General features: G+C 43.7%; 2 protein-coding genes across 2 annotated transcripts in view; both read right to left on the bottom strand.

Moving 5' to 3' along the window:
* celsr1b (cadherin EGF LAG seven-pass G-type receptor 1b) overlaps positions 1-10,843 on the bottom strand; it is a 44,559-nt gene extending 33,716 nt beyond the window's left edge. Inside the window, exon 1 of the mRNA XM_084672873.1 lies at positions 7,336-10,843. Coding sequence (XP_084528999.1) covers positions 7,336-10,843 — 3,508 coding nt within the window. The remainder of the gene's footprint in view (positions 1-7,335) is intronic.
* A 687-nt stretch (positions 10,844-11,530) lies between these two features.
* Positions 11,531-18,086, bottom strand: gtse1 (G-2 and S-phase expressed 1). The gene is made up of 12 exons (XM_084671920.1): positions 17,956-18,086; positions 17,394-17,483; positions 17,221-17,278; positions 16,453-17,131; positions 15,941-16,117; positions 15,214-15,355; positions 14,475-14,894; positions 14,004-14,073; positions 13,215-13,439; positions 12,531-12,870; positions 12,225-12,341; positions 11,531-11,847 (listed from the first exon to the last, which is right to left on the bottom strand). The coding sequence occupies exons 2-12, from the start codon at positions 17,434-17,436 to the stop codon at positions 11,752-11,754; spliced, it is 2,367 nt and encodes a 788-aa protein (XP_084528046.1). The 5' UTR covers positions 17,437-17,483; positions 17,956-18,086; the 3' UTR covers positions 11,531-11,751.
* Between the last annotated feature and the right edge of the window lie 245 nt (positions 18,087-18,331).

The raw sequence follows: 18,331 nt of genomic DNA, 5'->3' as shown, positions 1-18,331 counted from the left end.
ATTCTAACCCATTTAAGACATAATACTGACCGGACAGGTCAAAAGTCCAACTTTAATATCGAAATATGCCAATATCAAGTCAGTCAGTGACTTCTTTCTAAAGCTGGATAAATCTCAAGTGGATGACACCACATGCTAGGTGATCTCTCACCCTCCTACCCCCTGCCACCCTGAGATGCCCGTCAGAAGCCAGCGATCACTTTGGCCAGAGCCATGCTGGTGGCTGACCTAAATAATCTCTTGCTGTTTGGAGACGAGCCAGTGTCCTGACACCACACAAAGAGCACTGGGAAGGAGAACAGTCAGTGTGCCAATCTTCCTGCTTGAAGTGCACACTTCACTGAGCATGGAACAGCACCCAAACATGTGCTTTTTTCCAGCCTGTCAGTGGGAGGGATGGAGAAAAGAAGGAATGAGAGAAAGAGGGGAGGAAAGTGAAAGAGTGAGTGAAAGAGAGAGGTAGAAATGCAAAGGTAGAATGCAAATCTAGCAAAACAGAGATAGGATCTCACGTGATATGTTTTACTCGCAATTTGATTTAAAAAAAAGCCTAAATCATTATTGATAGCCTATTTCAGAAAATATTAGGCTGGATTTCTTCCTTTGAGTCTAAATGTTTTTGGAATTATAAATCTGAGATACACGCAGAATTGGCGTTATTCATTCATTCATATATTGGCATATATTCATTGTAAAAAGTTTGAGGCCTCAAGAACAGTTTTCACATGTAAGAAATAACCCCATGTGTACTGGGCATGTGTCTGTTGCACCAATGCAGTCATTAAATAGTCAAATCCGCCCAGACGCAACTCCAGAGGAATGCTATAAAACCACAGAAAAGAGCCAGAGGGTTAATTAATGGATCCATGTAGTAGTAACAGCCCATGAAGCCCAGGAAAAGCAGCTCAAGATAAGAGTCTTACTGGCACTCAGAGAGAACCAACGCTTATCTTCGAAGTGGCGTGCCACACATCAACTGCTTCTCATCACCTGAGAGAGGGAGATAAAATGGGAGGGGGAAGGGGGGGGCAAGGAGATGAGAAAGTAAAAAGAATGCATTCATAAGAAAAAGAAAGAGTGAGAAAAGAAAGTTGGGAGAGGGGAGGATAGTTTGAAGGGGAGGGGAGGAGCAGGATTTGTGAAAAGAGGGATGAAAGGAGAAAGGAGATGAGATAAAGAGAAGTGTTCATGTGGAGCTTCAGGGCCTTCCACCTTAATTCACTTCTGACTTTCTACCAGCATTGGTGGGGAGCCTCCAGGCTTTGATCACAATGATAATGAATACTGGAAGAGCCCAGAGGGCAGCAGCCTACTGAGCGCGGTATTTCTGTTTATAGGCATCTGTGTTTGACAACACTGAAATCCCTGAGGGTTAGAGAAATTACTTCTGAATGTAAGGAGTTTGATGGAAAAAAAACTTGAATTCAGTGTGCGTGACTTTGAAATAAAAGTCAGGAACAAACACTTGGTCACAATGGAAAAGTGTGAAATAACAAGAATTCTGGCATATCACCTGTCATGACCAGAACAGTTAGGCTATGAGTTATGACAAACATTAGTCATGAATCATCCTCCATAAGGAGAGAATTCCTATTTACATCTAATATGGGTGTATCTCCATAGGATTAGCAGGTTTTCCTGTCATATGGGGATAATATGATTTCACCAATAAGACACTGTATTCCAGACTGACATGTAATTTAGCAAAATAACTCCAATCCAGACATACGTACCACTTCAGAAAATGACTGGGTTCATGACAGTCTCATATCATTCTTTCAATGACAGTTCAACCTGACAGTTGGGTGTTCTCGGACATAAATCACAACAGTGGTATACTAAACAGAATTCTGACAAATGACCATACGTTTGAATATATTGCTTGGGGATTTCCTGTAAAAAAAGGGGATTGAATACCAATTACAGGGAAACGTGAAGAGGTAGTTAAATGTCAATATTTCATGATTTCATTGTCTAACTCCTGTTGAACTGACACTAGCTCAACTGTGGAATGATTGGATTGTAAAACATCCCTGATTTTCTCATTTGGGGAGTTTCCATTTGACTTTTAACTGTCTGGGACAAAAAAGAGGCAAAATGTCATCAATTTAGAAAGAATGCTAAAACGTACCCAATGTTCCGAATCATTCCATTGTAATGCCAAGGGATGGAACAAGCCACTGTTTTACACAATGTGTTTGCTTTGAGGAATTCAGAGGTTAAAGGCTTAGTTCGAGCAGTGGGTGATAGCCTATGCGCTTGTCTAATCTCAGAGAAGAATACCTCATGCTTTCTGTCTCAGATTTCAACAATCCTTTTCGTATCCCACAGCAACCTTTATTTCCTCCTTAAAATAAAGCCTCTCTCCAGTGACTGGGCAGCAATGCTGTGAGCTTGAACGTAACTCTCAAAGGGAACAATGAATGAAAAACACAATCAGAAGGGCATCCAATATCTGCTCATTAATGCAAACACTTTCCTACGAACTCAAACTATTAGAATCCACTGAGTTGCAGTCTCACACAAAAAAAAATCACAGAAGTCTTATCAAAAAAATATTTAAGAAACAGTAAAACTCTAAAACCCTAAAACAACTGAATGCAACAATCAACCAATAATAAATTATCTAAACATAGCATGGATCACACAAGGAAAACACAAACTCCACAAAACCGTCATTCTTTTTGACAGACTGAATATAACATCCACAATGTCTTGTTCTTTGTTTTAGCCCTTAACCTGAAGGAGCGAGAAAACTAATCTCTGATTTCATCTGTCTTCTGTCGGGTCTCCTTAACACACACACACACACATCTTTGTGTGAGTGTGGCAGAAATCTGCATTGGGACAATAGCCAACCCCCAGCGCTTCAATTGTGGAGAGGGAGGGGGGTCTGTACACCTCCTTTCCTCCTACCCTCCATTTCTCCCCCTTCTCCCCCAATCCCTAAAAAACGGGGCCCTCTCCTCCCCCTTAAGAATGTCCCAAATGTGTGACTGTTTCCTGTTGCCATGGTGACACTGTAAAAATTGCCAAAGTCTCTCACCCTCTGAGATGGTCTTCACACCCACCCCTCCACCTCCCCTTCCTCTCTTCTTGGGGGTAAAGGCTCTTTGGAAAAAGTGTAGGACAGCAACCTGCCTGGTTTACCAAAATTGAAACTCCTCCTGACTTTAGAGATATTTAGAGAAGGCATGATGGGCAAAAAGCACATCTTGATTTGGTTAGGAGGTTTGAGTGTTTCGCACAAATATGTAACCACATCTTGGACGTGATGATTTTTTTCTCCATAAGTCCCACTTGAAACTGTCAAGACAATAGCTACTTTGGTAAATATTATGTAGTACTATGTAGTAGTATGTAAATACTCAATATTCTGTTGTGACAACGTGTTGAACAACAGACAGTTTGACAACCTGTGTCTAATCCTGTTTCCCTAACAGGCTGCAGAACCATGAGCTTGATGCTGCCATAAATGTTTCACACAGCTCAAAGTCACTGATGCTTGGCATGTTAACAGATGACAAGAATAGTAATAAGATTGTTGTGGAATTGTCATAAGAAAGAACAAATACCTAGGGAGTGACACCGTTTTGAGAGCATAACTCCAATCAACGTACATTCAGACATTCAGTCAAATAAGTTACCCCCTCCCATCAGAGCATGAGGTTAATGATGTCATCATTACAATGCTCTAAGTTTGGTGCTTTCCCCTGAGGCTACTCTCTCTCTCTAACTCTCTCTTGTCAAAATATGAGCATGAGGCCTAAGGAGGTGGTCTACTTATTATCTAGTTAGAAGACAGCTCCTGGGATAAATAAACAAGTTTTGACACCTTGCCACGTCCGGAATAGAGTAGGTGACTAATCATGAGAGAAATTTTGGATTCCTAGTCTAGTTGAAAGCAAACAGAACTACATACTTGAACACTAAATAAATACTGGAGGTTTAGAACCTGAAGAAGACAGTGCACTTGGCTGTTAAGACTTAGACTCTTCCGGAATTTTACAACATCTCTGTGAAATTAAACATACCTACATTATCTGTAGTTCACTCAGCAGAGGAACTCGTGAGTACATTCTTGAGATAATCGAATGAAAGCCCCTTTTATGACTGTAAATCAAGACAGCACTACATCAAAATACAAAACAACAAAAAGATTGAATAACTCAACTGCTCACATTAAATAACATTCCAGCACCAAATGAAGCAAATGAATCCACAGTGGACTATTTCATGAGGCCTGTATATGATGACTTGGTTCCATCTGTGCCTCTAACGTTGGGGTGCATTTTGTTTGCCGGTATGTCTCTACTGTTCGCAGTGGGGGAGTTTACCATCTATTATTTGGATGTGTAATTACCTGCCTTTCGTCATGCCCAGCCTGAAGGGCCTGTCCAAGACTATCACGGGAATCATAAATCTCCACCAGGAACAAATGTTTGAACAATGACATCACATTATTCTCTCTGGCACTCTCTGGTATTTCCGACATAATTGAATGTTAATGTGACGGACTAAGAAGCTGGCCAGAGTATGAGTGTAATACCTGTCATATGATCATGTTTGCAAATTAAAGGTAAATATAATTTTAATACATATTAAGTAAAAGTACCCAAGCGAAAACAGTATACCTAAAGTATAATTACAGGTACAATGTTATTAGTACACTTCCAGTTGTGTAGGATAATATAGATATAATTAAAATGTATTATGGGGTATGAGATCATACACTCTCATATAGATCATATGGAAACTGTGTAAAGTGTGACCCTACCTGTACCCTTTCTCAAAACCCACATTGCAAGACAAGGCAGGATTAAGCTTAATTGGTTACACAAGAAGAATAGGAGTGTTTATGTGATGTCTGGGACGAGCACCAACACCATGGGACAGACGCACCAACAGTTTTCCCTTCCACAGCTCAATTCTGGATACTAATTACAATTATACCCTCTTTCTTTCCAGAAAACAAACTGGCAAAACATGTTTGCCTTGGGTTCACTGTAAGGCACAGGATAACGTATACTCTGGGAAAAGAGTCCTCTTTGACCTTCAACCTCATGTCAATCCCCACTGTAAGAGATGAAAGCTATTTATTTGCATTAGGAAATCTTTTGCCAAGCACCAGAGCATGCGGTTGGTAATTTCCTCAAATTGAATTACAAGTGCCATTGGGTCTAATAAAGCTCCACTGAAGCCAGACACTAAGATCTGCCAAGTATTCTGGGCCAGGCATGGACGGTTAATTCAATTCCCATGGCTGGAGAGGCAATGCCTGAAATTCAAGACAACTCTGAATAGCTCAAATACGAATTTACAAAAAATTGTATATGTTTAATAGAAATGTGTTATGTCAGGGTGAGCTGAAACTGCCAGGCTGTAAAGACATGAACTGTTCAAGAAAACATACCCTGAGGAAAGGAAAAAAAGACTGTGCGTGTGTGGGATTGTGTTTGTGAGTGAGAGTGCAAGAAGAGATCCAGTTAAAGGTTTCCTCTCTGCAAGAGAGAAACTGAGATACTGAAACTCTTCCCAGACAGTCAAATTAACTCCAGTGTCAGCAAGTCACCACACGCTGAAGATTAGACTGAAGCAAGTGCAAAATCATGAGTTACGGGGAATTTCTCAGTGACATGGACTAATCAATCATTCTTTCATAAGTAAGTTATAAAAGAGCTAGGGGCAAAGTTTTTGTAAGAAGCATTCGTATCATGTAGGCCTCAACGCTGGGTAAGTTGAAATGAGTTCAAATATTTATACAGATTTTCTGCTACTAGCATTAGCTAGTTTTGATGTACCTCAACACTTGTCTACTCATGAAATGGTTTGAAGCCTATGCTTGTCTGTCAAAACAGAAATGTAGCAAAAGGCACAAGCATTTCATACATAGGTTTAGCCCTTGCCTGTAAGTAGATCAAGGAACCTACTGTATTAGCTAATTCTGGAAACCCTTTAGTTTGGGTACCTTGATGACAGTGCACTTCAGAAGGCATTCAAACCACAACCACAAGCTCTACAGTAATATTCTAAATCATAGAAGATTAAAAACAACAAAATACAGGGCATCAACCAGGGCTAGATGATGGATATAAGGTTATGATAATAACACTGTTCTCTTCAAGCACATAGCTGATCAAATTCAAAGATGGTCAACTTCACAGGTGAAAGACAATTTGTTTGAAGCGTTTTGTCTGGTCATCGGTCTTGTTTTCTCTCTTTGGTATCACAGGGACAAAAGACATTTGGAACTTTAGAGGGTGCAATGGTGTCACTGCAGCTGTGGTGACCATAGTGATGGACACAATAATAGATCTTAATGGTCAGTCATTCGTCACTGTAAGCAATGTGGTGATTTAAACCAATCGGCATAGTCCCCTTCTGCATTCAAGAGGGTCCGTTAAACTCAAGTGAGAATCCCTTTCAAATTCAAGGCACAGACCAGTAATAAAACTGATTTACAACTGACAACAATTAGTCCAGTGGCTAGTCACTTCACAAGTGGGGATGTAAAGGAGATAAAAGGCCTGATTTTGAATTGTGAAGTGTGAAGACACAATATCTGTCAAATGTCAATCATTGATTTGAACAACTATGGTTCTTTCCTGGGGTCTAAAACCTTTACACCGGGTTTTACTTGCCTACTTAGGCCTAGTTTCTAAAGCTGACCCCAAAAAGACTATACTCAGGATACTCAGGTAGTCTGTTAGCAAGATACTAAGAAGTGTACTGACACGTCATCTTTGACTTTATTGCTTCATGACCCAACAATGTCCTAAGTAACCCAACTTGAGACTTTGTATCGAGGTAAGAAGCAGGGATTTTAGATTCCCCATCGACAGATTGAGCAAAGGCAGAACCCATTAGTGAAGACTGGGGTGGTGGAGGGAACTAGGAAAATGAAGAGCCTTTGCAACACACTTACAATATCAGAGGAGCATGAAAGTTCCTGGTCTGAAAGAGACCGCCCTATTTGGTGAGAGTGACTGGATGTGTATAAAATGACAGTGGTATTGCTAGTAAAATGACAGTAGTGTGTTCCCTCAGTAATTGGGATGAAAAAAAGTTACAATTTGAGCTCTATAAAAGTGGCATGTGTAATGCACTGTCATGCAACTACTTCTGAAAAACCATTCAATAAACTAAAAGGAAAGGCTTCTGTATTTTATACAGAAGCCTTTCAGCCACACTGTGTTGCATGATTGCTCAACAGTCTGGATGCCCCATGGAGAATCCATCCGTCATAGACTGTCTTTGCATTTGACAGAACACGTATCAAGCCAAGTATAAGAAAAGCAAAGGCACTGATTGTGTTCAAAGCAAAATTTCCTTTACCTGTGACAGAGATCTTCATGTTTGCCTCCAGGGGCCTGTTGTTGTCCAAATCCCTGCTCAGTTTGAGCTCCCCGGTGGCCTGGTTTAGGATAAGAAGACTCAGCTCGTTCCCTTCCACAAAAGTGTAATGAAGCTTGTCCGACACATCCGGGTCCTGAGCTGGAACCTTTCCGATTACCCCGTCTGGAAAACTGTTTGACCTATTGGTAATGTAATTGTTGAATATGATTTCAAAATCGCGTAGGACAGGACCATTGTCGTTAACGTCCAGAAGGTGGATGTGCACGATGGCCCGGCTCACCAGAGGTGCAGAAGTGGCCTGGACGATGATGGTGTACTCCATTTTGGATTCGTAGTCCAGATCTGTGAGGGCGATGAGATCCCCATTGAAAATATCCAACTGGAAGACTTCTGGGACGTTCCCTTCCACGATCTGAAATAGGATCTGCGCGTTGGTTCCTTCGTCTGGATCTGTAGCGGTGATGCGGGCTACGATGGAACCAACGGGGCTGTTCTCCACCACGTAGACGTACATCTCATCCCTCTCGAACACGGGCGCATTGTCGTTGATATCCAAGACAGACACTTGAACGTCCACGGACGCTTTCAGAGATGGGACGCCCTTATCCACAGCAAAGGCCTTGAGGTTGTACAGCGGCACATTCTCCCGGTCTAGTTTCCTGGCCGTTCTGATGATGCCGGAGTAAGGCTCGATGAAGAAGTCTCCTTCTCCATCGTCGCCACCCTGGAAAGTGTAAATGAGCCGCCCATTGGAGCCAGAGTCTCGGTCGGAAGCGGAGATCTGCAGGACGCTGGTGTACACCGGGGCATCCTCAAATACACTCCCCTGGTATATGTCCCGGAGAAACTGTGGGGAGTTATCATTGGCGTCCAGAACAATGATCTCCACATATGTGGTGTCAGACTTCTGGGGAATGCCGTTGTCGCGGGCAATGATGGCCAACGTGTAGGAGGCCTGGTCCTCGTAGTCTATTTCTATCTGCGTGGTGATGGCGCCCGAGTCCGGGTTGATCTTGAACTGGGGGACGTTGTCTTCCATGACGTAGCTAATGCGGGCGTTCTCGCCCGTGTCCTCGTCTGTAGCGCTGATCACGACCACAGTGGAGCCCACAGGCCGGTCCTCGCTGATCATCACCTGGTAGTTGGCGCTCTGGAAAACAGGCCGGTGAGTGTTGGCATCGGTGACGTTGATAAAGATCTGCGCGGTGTCGTGGCGTGTGCCGTCTGAAGCGGTCACAGTGAGGACGTACTGGCGTTCCTGTTTGTAGTCCAGAGGCAGGGCCAGGGTGATGAGTCCCCCTGCACTCTGACTGGTGATGGCGAACCTGTTCCGCGTGTTGCCGCTGGAGATCTGGTAGGTGACCACGCTGTTGATGTCCCGATCGATAGCGGTCAGAGCCAGCACGCTGTCCCCGACCGCCGCGTCCTCGTTGATCTTTAAGGAGTAGACCTTTTGGGTGAAAGTGGGGACGTTATCGTTGACGTCAAGAATGGTCACGCTGACGCCAGCGGAGGACGACATGGCGGGAATCCCATGATCCACTGCTTCTACGCCAAAAGTGTAAAAATCGGTTGTCTCCCGATCCAGCTCCACACTGACTGTAATCCAACCAGTGTTGGTATTGATAGTGAAGGGGAAGCCAGGGCCCGTGTCAATGAGTCTGTACTCCAGATGAGAGTTGTCACCCGAGTCGGCATCAATAGCCTGGATATGGATAACTGAGTAACCGATGGCCACGTTTTCCAAGACGCTGGTTTGGAAGGGGGTGCTGACAAACATAGGAGCGTTATCGTTGACATCCACAATCTGCACAACCACCATCCCAGTGCCGTTGATCAGAGGAGGCCTGCCCCCGTCTTGAGCCTTGATCCGCAAATTATATTCCCTGTTCATCTCATAATCCAGAGGGTTGATGACATCAATGACACCAGTGGGGGAATGGATGTAGAACTGGCCTTTCACGTTCCCACTGATAATGCTGTAGTGCACTTTGGCATTGTTGCCTTCATCTTTGTCTGTGGCCTGCACCTGGACCACTTTGGTGTTCACTGCCACATTCTCAAGCACCTGGACCACGTACCTTTTCTCACTGAACTGGGGATAGTTGTCATTCTCATCCTCCACTGAGATGTGAACTGTAGCTGTAGCACTTCGAGGGCATGGGTCTTTTCCTTGATCATTGGCCTCCACTATGAGTTGATACTGAGACATGGCCTCTCTGTCTGGCCTGACTTTGATTTTGACTAGTCCGTTTCGCGGGTCAATTTCAAAGCCAACACTGTCCCCTTCCTCATTCACGATCTTGTATATCATGTTGGCATTGGATGGGGCATCCCCATCTGTAGCCCTAATAGTTAACACCTCAAACCCTACCTCTACGTTTTCCCTGATACTAACCCTGTACTCCGTCTGTTCAAAAACAGGCCCATGGTCGTTAGTGTCGCTGATGGTGACAGTGAGATAAGCAGTGGTGGACTTCTTCGGGTTGCCATTGTCTGTGGCGATAACTTTGAACACATGCGTGTCCTTCACCTCCCTATCCAACGGCTGTAAAGTTGTGATGCTACCAGTATCCAAGTTAATTTGAAAATAATCATTGGACCTGCTATCAAATAAGGCCTCCATGTCATATTCAATTCGACCAGCATCTCCGTCGTCTGAATCCAAGGCTTTGAGCGTAATAACGCGAGTTTCCGATGGCTCATTCTCGGGCACAGACACTTGATAGTTGGGCAATTGAAACTGGGGAGCTGTATTCACATTTCTCTTCTTCCGTTTGGTCCATGGATCCAGTACATCATATTCGCTACTTGTTAAATCATCGCGCTTGTGTGGATGGGAGAAACGCAGTTTCACGCTGACGATGGGCTTTCCTGACCCCTGCACCTTACAAACAAAATCCAACTCTTGCCTCTCGCTGGGTCGTAAACAAATTGGAGAAAACTTCCCGCTATAAAATGTCACTTTCTGTTCCCCTGACTTGCATGAATGGAAAAATGCTTTATTCCGTAGAAAAAGAGGTACATGTTCATAAATGTCCATTAGCAAAATACCAGTTGAAAGGCAAGGAGATGTCACTATTTCACTTTTAATGTTCACATACATGTTGTGCTTATGCTCAGGAGTCTTTCTCCGGTATTTAATGAAACAATTTTGTCCATGGACAAAAGTATTGAAATTAATCCGTATGACGTTTTCCGCCGTAAATGATCTGATCTGTAAGTATATTGGCACGGGGTTCATCGGCAGGCGCGCACAAGTTACTTTTCCTGAGAAATATAATATTCCATCTTGCTTTATGTTCAAAACCTCCCTCACCCATTTTGGAGTTAATGTCCTGTCGATATTATAAATCCAGCCTTGTCCAAGAGATACATTTGCCAAAACTGCCTCTGGATGAAATGTGTCCGAAACGTGTACATCAAAACATCTTAAGTATTGAACGCACGAGAAAGCAATCCATAGCCAGAGCATTTGTAATTCCATGATTTAAAATGCATGACATCAACTTTGCCTCTTGAGAACATCTAAAAAGTCCACCGTTCTACCTTCTCCCTTGTCCTCGCCGTCTGCTTTCTTTCCATGGCTGATATAAAATGTGGCGATGATGCTTGGCGTGCATGAATTAATTTAGTTCAGTGGTCCCAGTTCGATCTGAAGTACTCTGTCGTACTGCCCCCTTCCCTGAAAGTTCATTTGCATAAACCTGCTCCCAAAGTCTGAGGGATCCTTTGTCAGTGTTGGAACTCGCATAGCCTATAGCCTATGAGAAAAAAATCTGAATAGTAGTAGGAGTAACCTAACATTTGGCTTTCCAAAACAGTAGGCTCTTACTTTAACCATTATTTATCTTTTTAAGAATATAAGCGCATTCGTTTTTTAATTAAATAAAATTCTGAAGTCTAGACATCATTTGAATAGGCAACGGTTTGGATGAAGAAAAAAAACAGCCTCACTCACGCAGTGTTGGTTCAAACAAAAAACTTATTGTGGTTTCTTGCCTTTTAGCCCCCTCTAGCGGATACGTATACCGTTAATTACCTTCAGATTAGAAGGTCCAAGCTACTTTGTTCTATTTGTCCTCATATCAGTAACACTTTACCCGTCAACTGAAAAATATGATATCACGTATGACATAAAATATACTATTTACAATAATAAAGACAATTTCCATTAAATTAAGAACATTTATTTAGACACTAAAGAAAATACAAAGCAGCAAGACTGTCACAAAGAAAGCAGTAGGCCCATATTCATATACCTAAAAAAGGTAAATTAACTGGCTTGATTTAAAACATTTTTCTTTTACTGAACATGTATTGATTTCCACTTTTGTTAAAGACACACAGACTAGGCTTCTTCTGAATCCTCGTACATAACCGTAACGTATCTGCTTAAAACGACAAGTTAATCAATGGGGCGTCGTTGATGTGATTTTCCTTTCCTGTCTCCGGACTCCATTTGATGAGCGGAGAGGTCAGGTCAATCAACTGTATAAAAGAAGCACAATTAGATTTAATATTCAAATTATTTTACTGGATTACTGGATGCAGCACTAAAATAATTTCATTTAAATAAATACACACCTGAAACAGTTCTCAAACTATTTCAGGAACAGTCTATGCTGGGTATTTGTTGCAAAAAATGTTTTACTGTACAGACTGTTGTAATGAAGGGCAATTTGACATTACAGTTCATTCACTTAGCAGACATTTATCCAAACGCAACATACCAATACTACATCCAGTAAGTACTGCAGATAAAAAAAGTGTACATTAAACTGAATTTCCTCTTTTACAGCCAAGGAATAGTCTAATTGAACAGACAGTGCAAAAAAACCATCATCACAACTACGCTATCCCCTCACCTGTCCACCAGAGGGCTTGGTGGATGCAGTCCTGGTCAGTTCAGGAGTGTTGGACAGGTCAATGAGCAGCTTCTCCTGTAGCCTCAACACAGGAGCCGGAGCATCCACCAGCAGGACCTGGAACAGGTCACACCATTCGTTAAGAAATGAGAAGATACACTGAGCATGTAGCAAGTACAGCGGATAATCAAACACCATAAGTGCATCATTCTGACAGTATTTCAATGGTTAATGCCAAGGAAGTCTGTATGATAAGCGGACACGGTGCAACAAGGGATTTAGTCCTTTAGCGTGTGATAACGTTACTTCGTTCGTTTCTTGTCGTTCGACCCCACTGGGCTGAAGAAGATCTTCCTTCACGTCAGGTTTCTGGCTTTCTTCTCTGGCATTGGGACCCTCCTGCTGGTCCTCGTTGCTGGTCTTTGCTGGGTTCTGATTAACCTCACTGACGGTGGAGGGGGTCTCCTGTGTTTCTGTCTGGGGGACCGCGGGAGGCGGCTGTGCTTCCGGCTCGTTCCCCAGGAAGAAGAGTGGGACCTGGGTCTCATCGGCAGGGCAGGCAGGCTCCTCTCCTGGGACTCCCGTCTCCACCACTTCCTGCTGCTGCTGCTGCTGCTGCTGCCTGGTCTCCTTCAATTGCACTGGACTAAAGGAGAGGAATGGAAGCAAGGAAGGGAATGTTTTTTAGCATGGCCATTCTCTATGGCCCGGGTGATCAAACTATTGACTGAGGAATACAATTAGTTGATTGGTCTCAATGGGAGTATTGACTTTTCTGCATTGCTGCCTGAAATTCAATCCCATATCCATGATTGCCTGGCCTTCCGATGGAAGGCATTCATGCAAACAGCAGTAGTTAATCTGGGTGAAACTAAAGTACAATAGAGCAGGTGTGGATTAGGTCTGATATTACAGCCAGCTAAATACAGTGTGGAGTAAAATACAGCAAAAACCACTCTCACTCTACCTCCCCTCCCCTCCCCCTCCTACCTCCAATGACTGGAGGCAAGAAGTTTGGCCCCTGTCAGGGAGGGCCTCCCCAGCCTCGACACACTCTTAGGGGTCATCATTGGGATGCCGGACACCCGCCGGTTCATGGGAGTGGCCAGGGCAGAGGGGTGCCTGATCTTAGACTGCAGTGTCTTGTTACCACCAGCAGAGGGCGTCTGGGGAGGTTCTGGGACTGGGGCAGCAGGATGGGAAAGAGGAGGGAGGCTGGAAAGAGGAGAGACAAGACAGAACATGAATAAAGAAGGTTCTATTCTGAAATCATACTAAAACACTTCATAATTTAACAATTTGGACAGTTGAATTCAAATGTATATACATGTATCAATCAATATCAATCAAAATGCTAAGCTAACAAGAGCTCTAAAGAACCAATTAAATTGACAGGACCAATTAAAACTGACATGTGTATGTTTTGTGTATGTCAGATATGCCAAAAGCACAGGTTTTGATAAGGGCATATTATTGTTTCAGATTATCTATACAACTATCATTCTCTATACGAAATAAACTACAAATCCTTGCTCCAATATTCTGGTCTAAAACTATGGGAAGGAAAGGTAGCATCTTTAGCTGACAGGCAAAGACCCTTTAAGCTACAAAAATAAATATATACAAATCACTATTTTCTATTCATGACAAATAGTACTGCTGACACTCCAGACAGAGTGATTGACACGGCTTAAAGGCATCGTTCAATCTTCTTCTTTTGTCACGTCTCAATCTGAAGTGACATTGTGGTCCTCCCACCAATAAGGAGAGAATAGATACCTGTCCACGCTGCAGGCGGACACCAGCCTCTTTGGCCTCACTATCCGAGAAGCCTCAGGGGACGAGACCGCTGAGAGGAGGAAGAGGAAGGAGGAGAAACAGAGGAGGAGGGAGGGAGGCAGTGGGGTTGGGAGAAGAAAGGAGGAGGGGAAAGCGTCCATTACAGAAGAGTAGGAAGAAGGAGCGACAGTTTTTGGAAAAGAGAGATGGAGGAGACATGTTCATTTACTCTTGGGTTTGTGAATGGCCGGACGACATCACTTCGACCAGCGGTTAGATTTGATAGTACACTTTAAATAAAGGTTGTTTAACTAAATCTTGGTGGGAAAATAAACAATCCATAATCCAACAAACAATCAAAACTCAAGCATCAATATAGCATTTGAATAGGGCATAAACACATAAAATGGCAAAAACGACACAAACATTGTAGGAGGCTTCTGTACTCGCATGCCCAAAAACAAACCTTACCTTCAGACATGCGTAACCCTTTAAGCTGGCTGGTGGGTGTGGGGGCCAAAAAGATTTTGAGTTTGGAGTTGGCCCTCACCACACTCGACGAGGAGGGAATGTTAGGTACAGAAGAGGTCCTCTCCATGGCTCTCTTGGCGGGGGTCTGGAAGAGGGGGGTGGATGCTCCAACAGAGAGCCCACCCTCGGGTCTCTTGATGGGGGTGGACCGGACCACCTCAGAGGGCCTCCTCCCCTGGGCGGAGATCGAGCGTCGTCCTCCCGCAGTGGAGGATCTGGGAGGGGGCGGGGCTTCGGGGGCTCGGCTGCTGAGTAAGCGGGGTTTGGCGCCCGCGCCCGGATTGGCCAGTCGACTCACGCTGGTGCGAATGAGCCCACTGGGGCCCCCCACACTCGTGTTCAGAGACGAGTTGAGTTTAGCTGAAATGACAGATGGTAACGTGAGCTATTGCATTACAGCATACACCAGGTGGAACAATACTGACAAAATATATAAGTAAGCTGTTCCATTTGTACCAGAAACACAGCTATGTAAGTACAATTAATGTTTCCCAGTGATTGCAGTAAGTCATGTTTGGTGGATAATGTTTGGTGGGTGATGGTTTGCCCTTTATTGAAAGAACCTTCATGAATGGATGGGTGACATGGCTAACATGCAAGTACATTCTAGAGGTAAGCTTGTAGAGCTACGTTCCGATACTGGACATTCATGAATGAAAGCTATCGGTTCGGTCCTCACCTTTCCCAGTGGGAGACACAGACAGGCTTGAGTTGAAGCTGGACACTGAGGAAGAGGAGGAGGAAGTGTTCCTCTTCCCCTCTGCCCCTCTCCTGTTCTGAGGAGGTGGGCCTTTGGTTCCAGCCAGGACTCGAGGTCCAGTCTGAAACAACCCAGAGGATTAGGGACACGTACTCCTGATGTTGTTGTTTGATTTCAACAGAGAAGCTGGCTAATGAACTGAGAAGATGCTGCAACAGACTGATATTGACATTTTCTTCTGCCTGACTGACAAAAAAAAGATGCACCATCTAGCCTAATCAGTACAACTTCCAAGAACAACTGAAAAGTATTGCATGATGCACTAAGCACACCTGTCCACTAGAGGGTGACATGGTTACATTTAGCTAAGATCTTCCTGTTCCTTGCTCTTGGCCCAGTCAGCCAGACATGGTCAGCATGACCACGTCTGCTTGTCCTGAAAAATACCCTAGTAAGGAGTTTACAACAACCTCCTTATCCTTTGCTCCTGAGACACCATAAGACCTCGGGATGGGAATATTTTGGTACCTCACAATTCGATTCAATTCTTGGGGTCACAACTTGTTGAGATTTTTAATCCCCCCCCAAAAAAATGTATGAACAAAAAGTGAATCGATGTGAATCGGTAGAAGACTGAATTGCGATTCAAATGTGAATCGATTTTTCCCCCCACCCCTAATAACACCTCTCACAAACGTTGTCTTACCTTCTTGGGGGGAGCAAGCCTCCTCCTTCCTTGCAGGCTGGAGTTGAGGGAGGAGTCGCTGACGTCGGAGGCCACGCTCGCTGTGTCTGAGAGCAGGTCCTCGCTGGAGCCCACCCTGCTGGAGCCCATCCTGCTGGAGTCACAACAGGCAAGGCTGCGCCTGGATCCTAAGGTACTCTAAAACAAAACAAGCAAAAGTTGAGACTCTGCATCCAAGGACATTTTTAATAAGGTACAATTTATCGTGCGTATTGTATAGACTTACAGCCTATATTTATATATTATTGCAGGTCTTAAGGAGTCCTTGTGACCAGAATGGCATTGCTTTAACCCTTGATAGTCAGTAAGTGGTGTATGTGATCATTGCAAGCTCCTACAAATAAGCCCCTCAACGGCCAAGTGAAAGGGGCTTCATGGCCCACCTGGTCTATACTTAAAATGTAAAACCATGTCAAGTATAAGCATTAAGCATTTTGGCAAACAATCGTAGAGAAAAAGAAAAGAGCCCATACTTTACGTGGAGGAGGGAGCCTTGTAGTCTTTTCTGGGGCTGGTCTCGTCTGAGTAGTGGTCCCGATTGGGGCAGCTGGTTTGCTGGGGAGCACCCCTCTGATGCCGGCCAAACTGGCCCTGCCTCTGAGTACCATCTTGGGCTGTGTCTGTGACTTGGGCCCCCTCACAGGGCTCGAGGTGCTAACAGAGCCAACTCGTGTCCTAGCAGCACAGGCCACACCTCCGGAGATAGCATGCCCGTTAGCTCGGAGCAGACGCTTCTGGAAGGCAGCAGGGAGCTGCTTCATGGGACTGTCCTGCACACAGAAGGTCTCCCTTTTCACGGGGCTGAGGAACCCACTGGTTGGCTTGCTGAATATCCCCAGCTTAGATCCTGTGTCCTGCACAAAGTCTTCATATTTGTTCTTGTCTTTGTCATCTGTGGGTGAACCCTTAGTGCCACCATTGTTTGGGTGCTGCTGGTTGCCTTCCAGCTCACAGGCTAGTTGCTGAGCTTCCTTGCAGATCTCTTCAAACTTCTCCCCAGTGAGGGGGCTCCAGCTCTGCTCCTCTCCCAACGACAGATCCCCGTTGCTGACACTGTCCTTACATCTGGTCTCCAGTCCCACTGTAATACACCTCTCCTTGTGACTGATGGGGCCTACAAAAACCTCGTCCTCATCTTCATCGTCCTTAAAACTACAAACACATGAAAAAGGGTATTGAAAGGGTGCTTCAGAGGAGGCTTTTCCAATCGTTTTCAAGTCAAACTCAAATTCTACACAAACCTGGCAGGCGATAATGAAACGTCAAAATCGAACTTTTCTTCTGCCAAAGTGAAGAAATCTTGAAGATAGAATAAAGATAAGCATTCATGTTAATGAATCTTCCCAAAAAATAAAACATTACTCAACAACATACATCAACAGCCACGACGGTTGAAATAGGTATTATTATTTACCACAATTTGCATTGAAATCCATACTCTCCATGGATCCAGACATAAAGGTACGAAGATGCTTCCACTGAGTGTTCGGTCAACCTTCGTGTTCTTAAAAATAAAAAAAGAACATTTGAATGTCCTACATGTAGCCGAAAGCAAACGTGTCAAATAGCTAGGTGGAACAGTATGTTGCCATGTGTAGCCTTTATATTAATGAATTTGTGAAAGATTTCAATTGCTAGTTTGCTAGCTGGCTAACCATCTAGGGCTAGGCTAACCACTTAGGTGGCCTCGCTTATGTTAGCTCGTTAGCATGCATTAGATTATACTGTTTTTCAGTTGCACATATTAGCCATCTAACTATCTAAATAACTCGATTTGTTGTAATTTCGTCAAATTATCATCTTTCTCCTAGGTAAACACTAAATAGTCAATGTTGTTTCAGTCGTGCTACAACGAGCCTAATCAAGTGTGCTTTCAATTTCAGTTTTCTAGTAACTACAGTATCATCATCATGTCGACTAAACCCATATTGGAAATATGGCTTTAAGTGCAATTGGTATATAGAAAGGATACATACCGTGGTATTTAAGAAATATAGCACTGTTTCAAGACGTTATATCTGTTTAATCAGTGCCTTAGTTCAAAATCCTTTTCACAAACATCTCAGTGACACTCATTTCAAATTTGGTGGACAAAACTTTCTGGTCATGTGACGTAAAACGTGCTTCCTTATTGGCTGATATCGTTTACCAACGTTAACCAACTACTGTTTTGTTACGTAGAAAAGTAGTCAACTGTGTTTCTAGTCGAATAACCGTAATCATGAAGGAGAGAAGAGGTATTGAATGTACAAAAAAACTTAATTATGTAATCTCTAATCTGACATTTAGGTGGCCTGGCCTTGATCTTGGAAACATTATTGAAAAATGAATTGTTAATCATGCGTTTGTCAC

This window comes from Hypomesus nipponensis, chromosome 14, assembly GCF_054491055.1.
Source record: "Hypomesus nipponensis isolate SF chromosome 14, ASM5449105v1, whole genome shotgun sequence".
Lineage (NCBI taxonomy): Eukaryota > Metazoa > Chordata > Actinopteri > Osmeriformes > Osmeridae > Hypomesus > Hypomesus nipponensis.
Note: the sequence above shows the minus strand (reverse complement) of the source record. Positions and strands in the feature narration are given on the sequence as shown.

Coding starts and splice junctions, on each gene's coding strand:
- gtse1 (XM_084671920.1), bottom strand. CDS start 17,436: ATGTCTGGATCCATGGAGAGTATGGATTTCAATGCAAATTGTG. Junction 12,871..13,214: donor CTTGCCTCCAGTCATTGGAG/GTAGGAGGGGGA, acceptor CCTCTCCTTTAG/TCCAGTGCAATTGAAGGAGA. Junction 11,848..12,224: donor CCAAGCCCTCTGGTGGACAG/GTGAGGGGATAG, acceptor TCTTTTATACAG/TTGATTGACCTGACCTCTCC.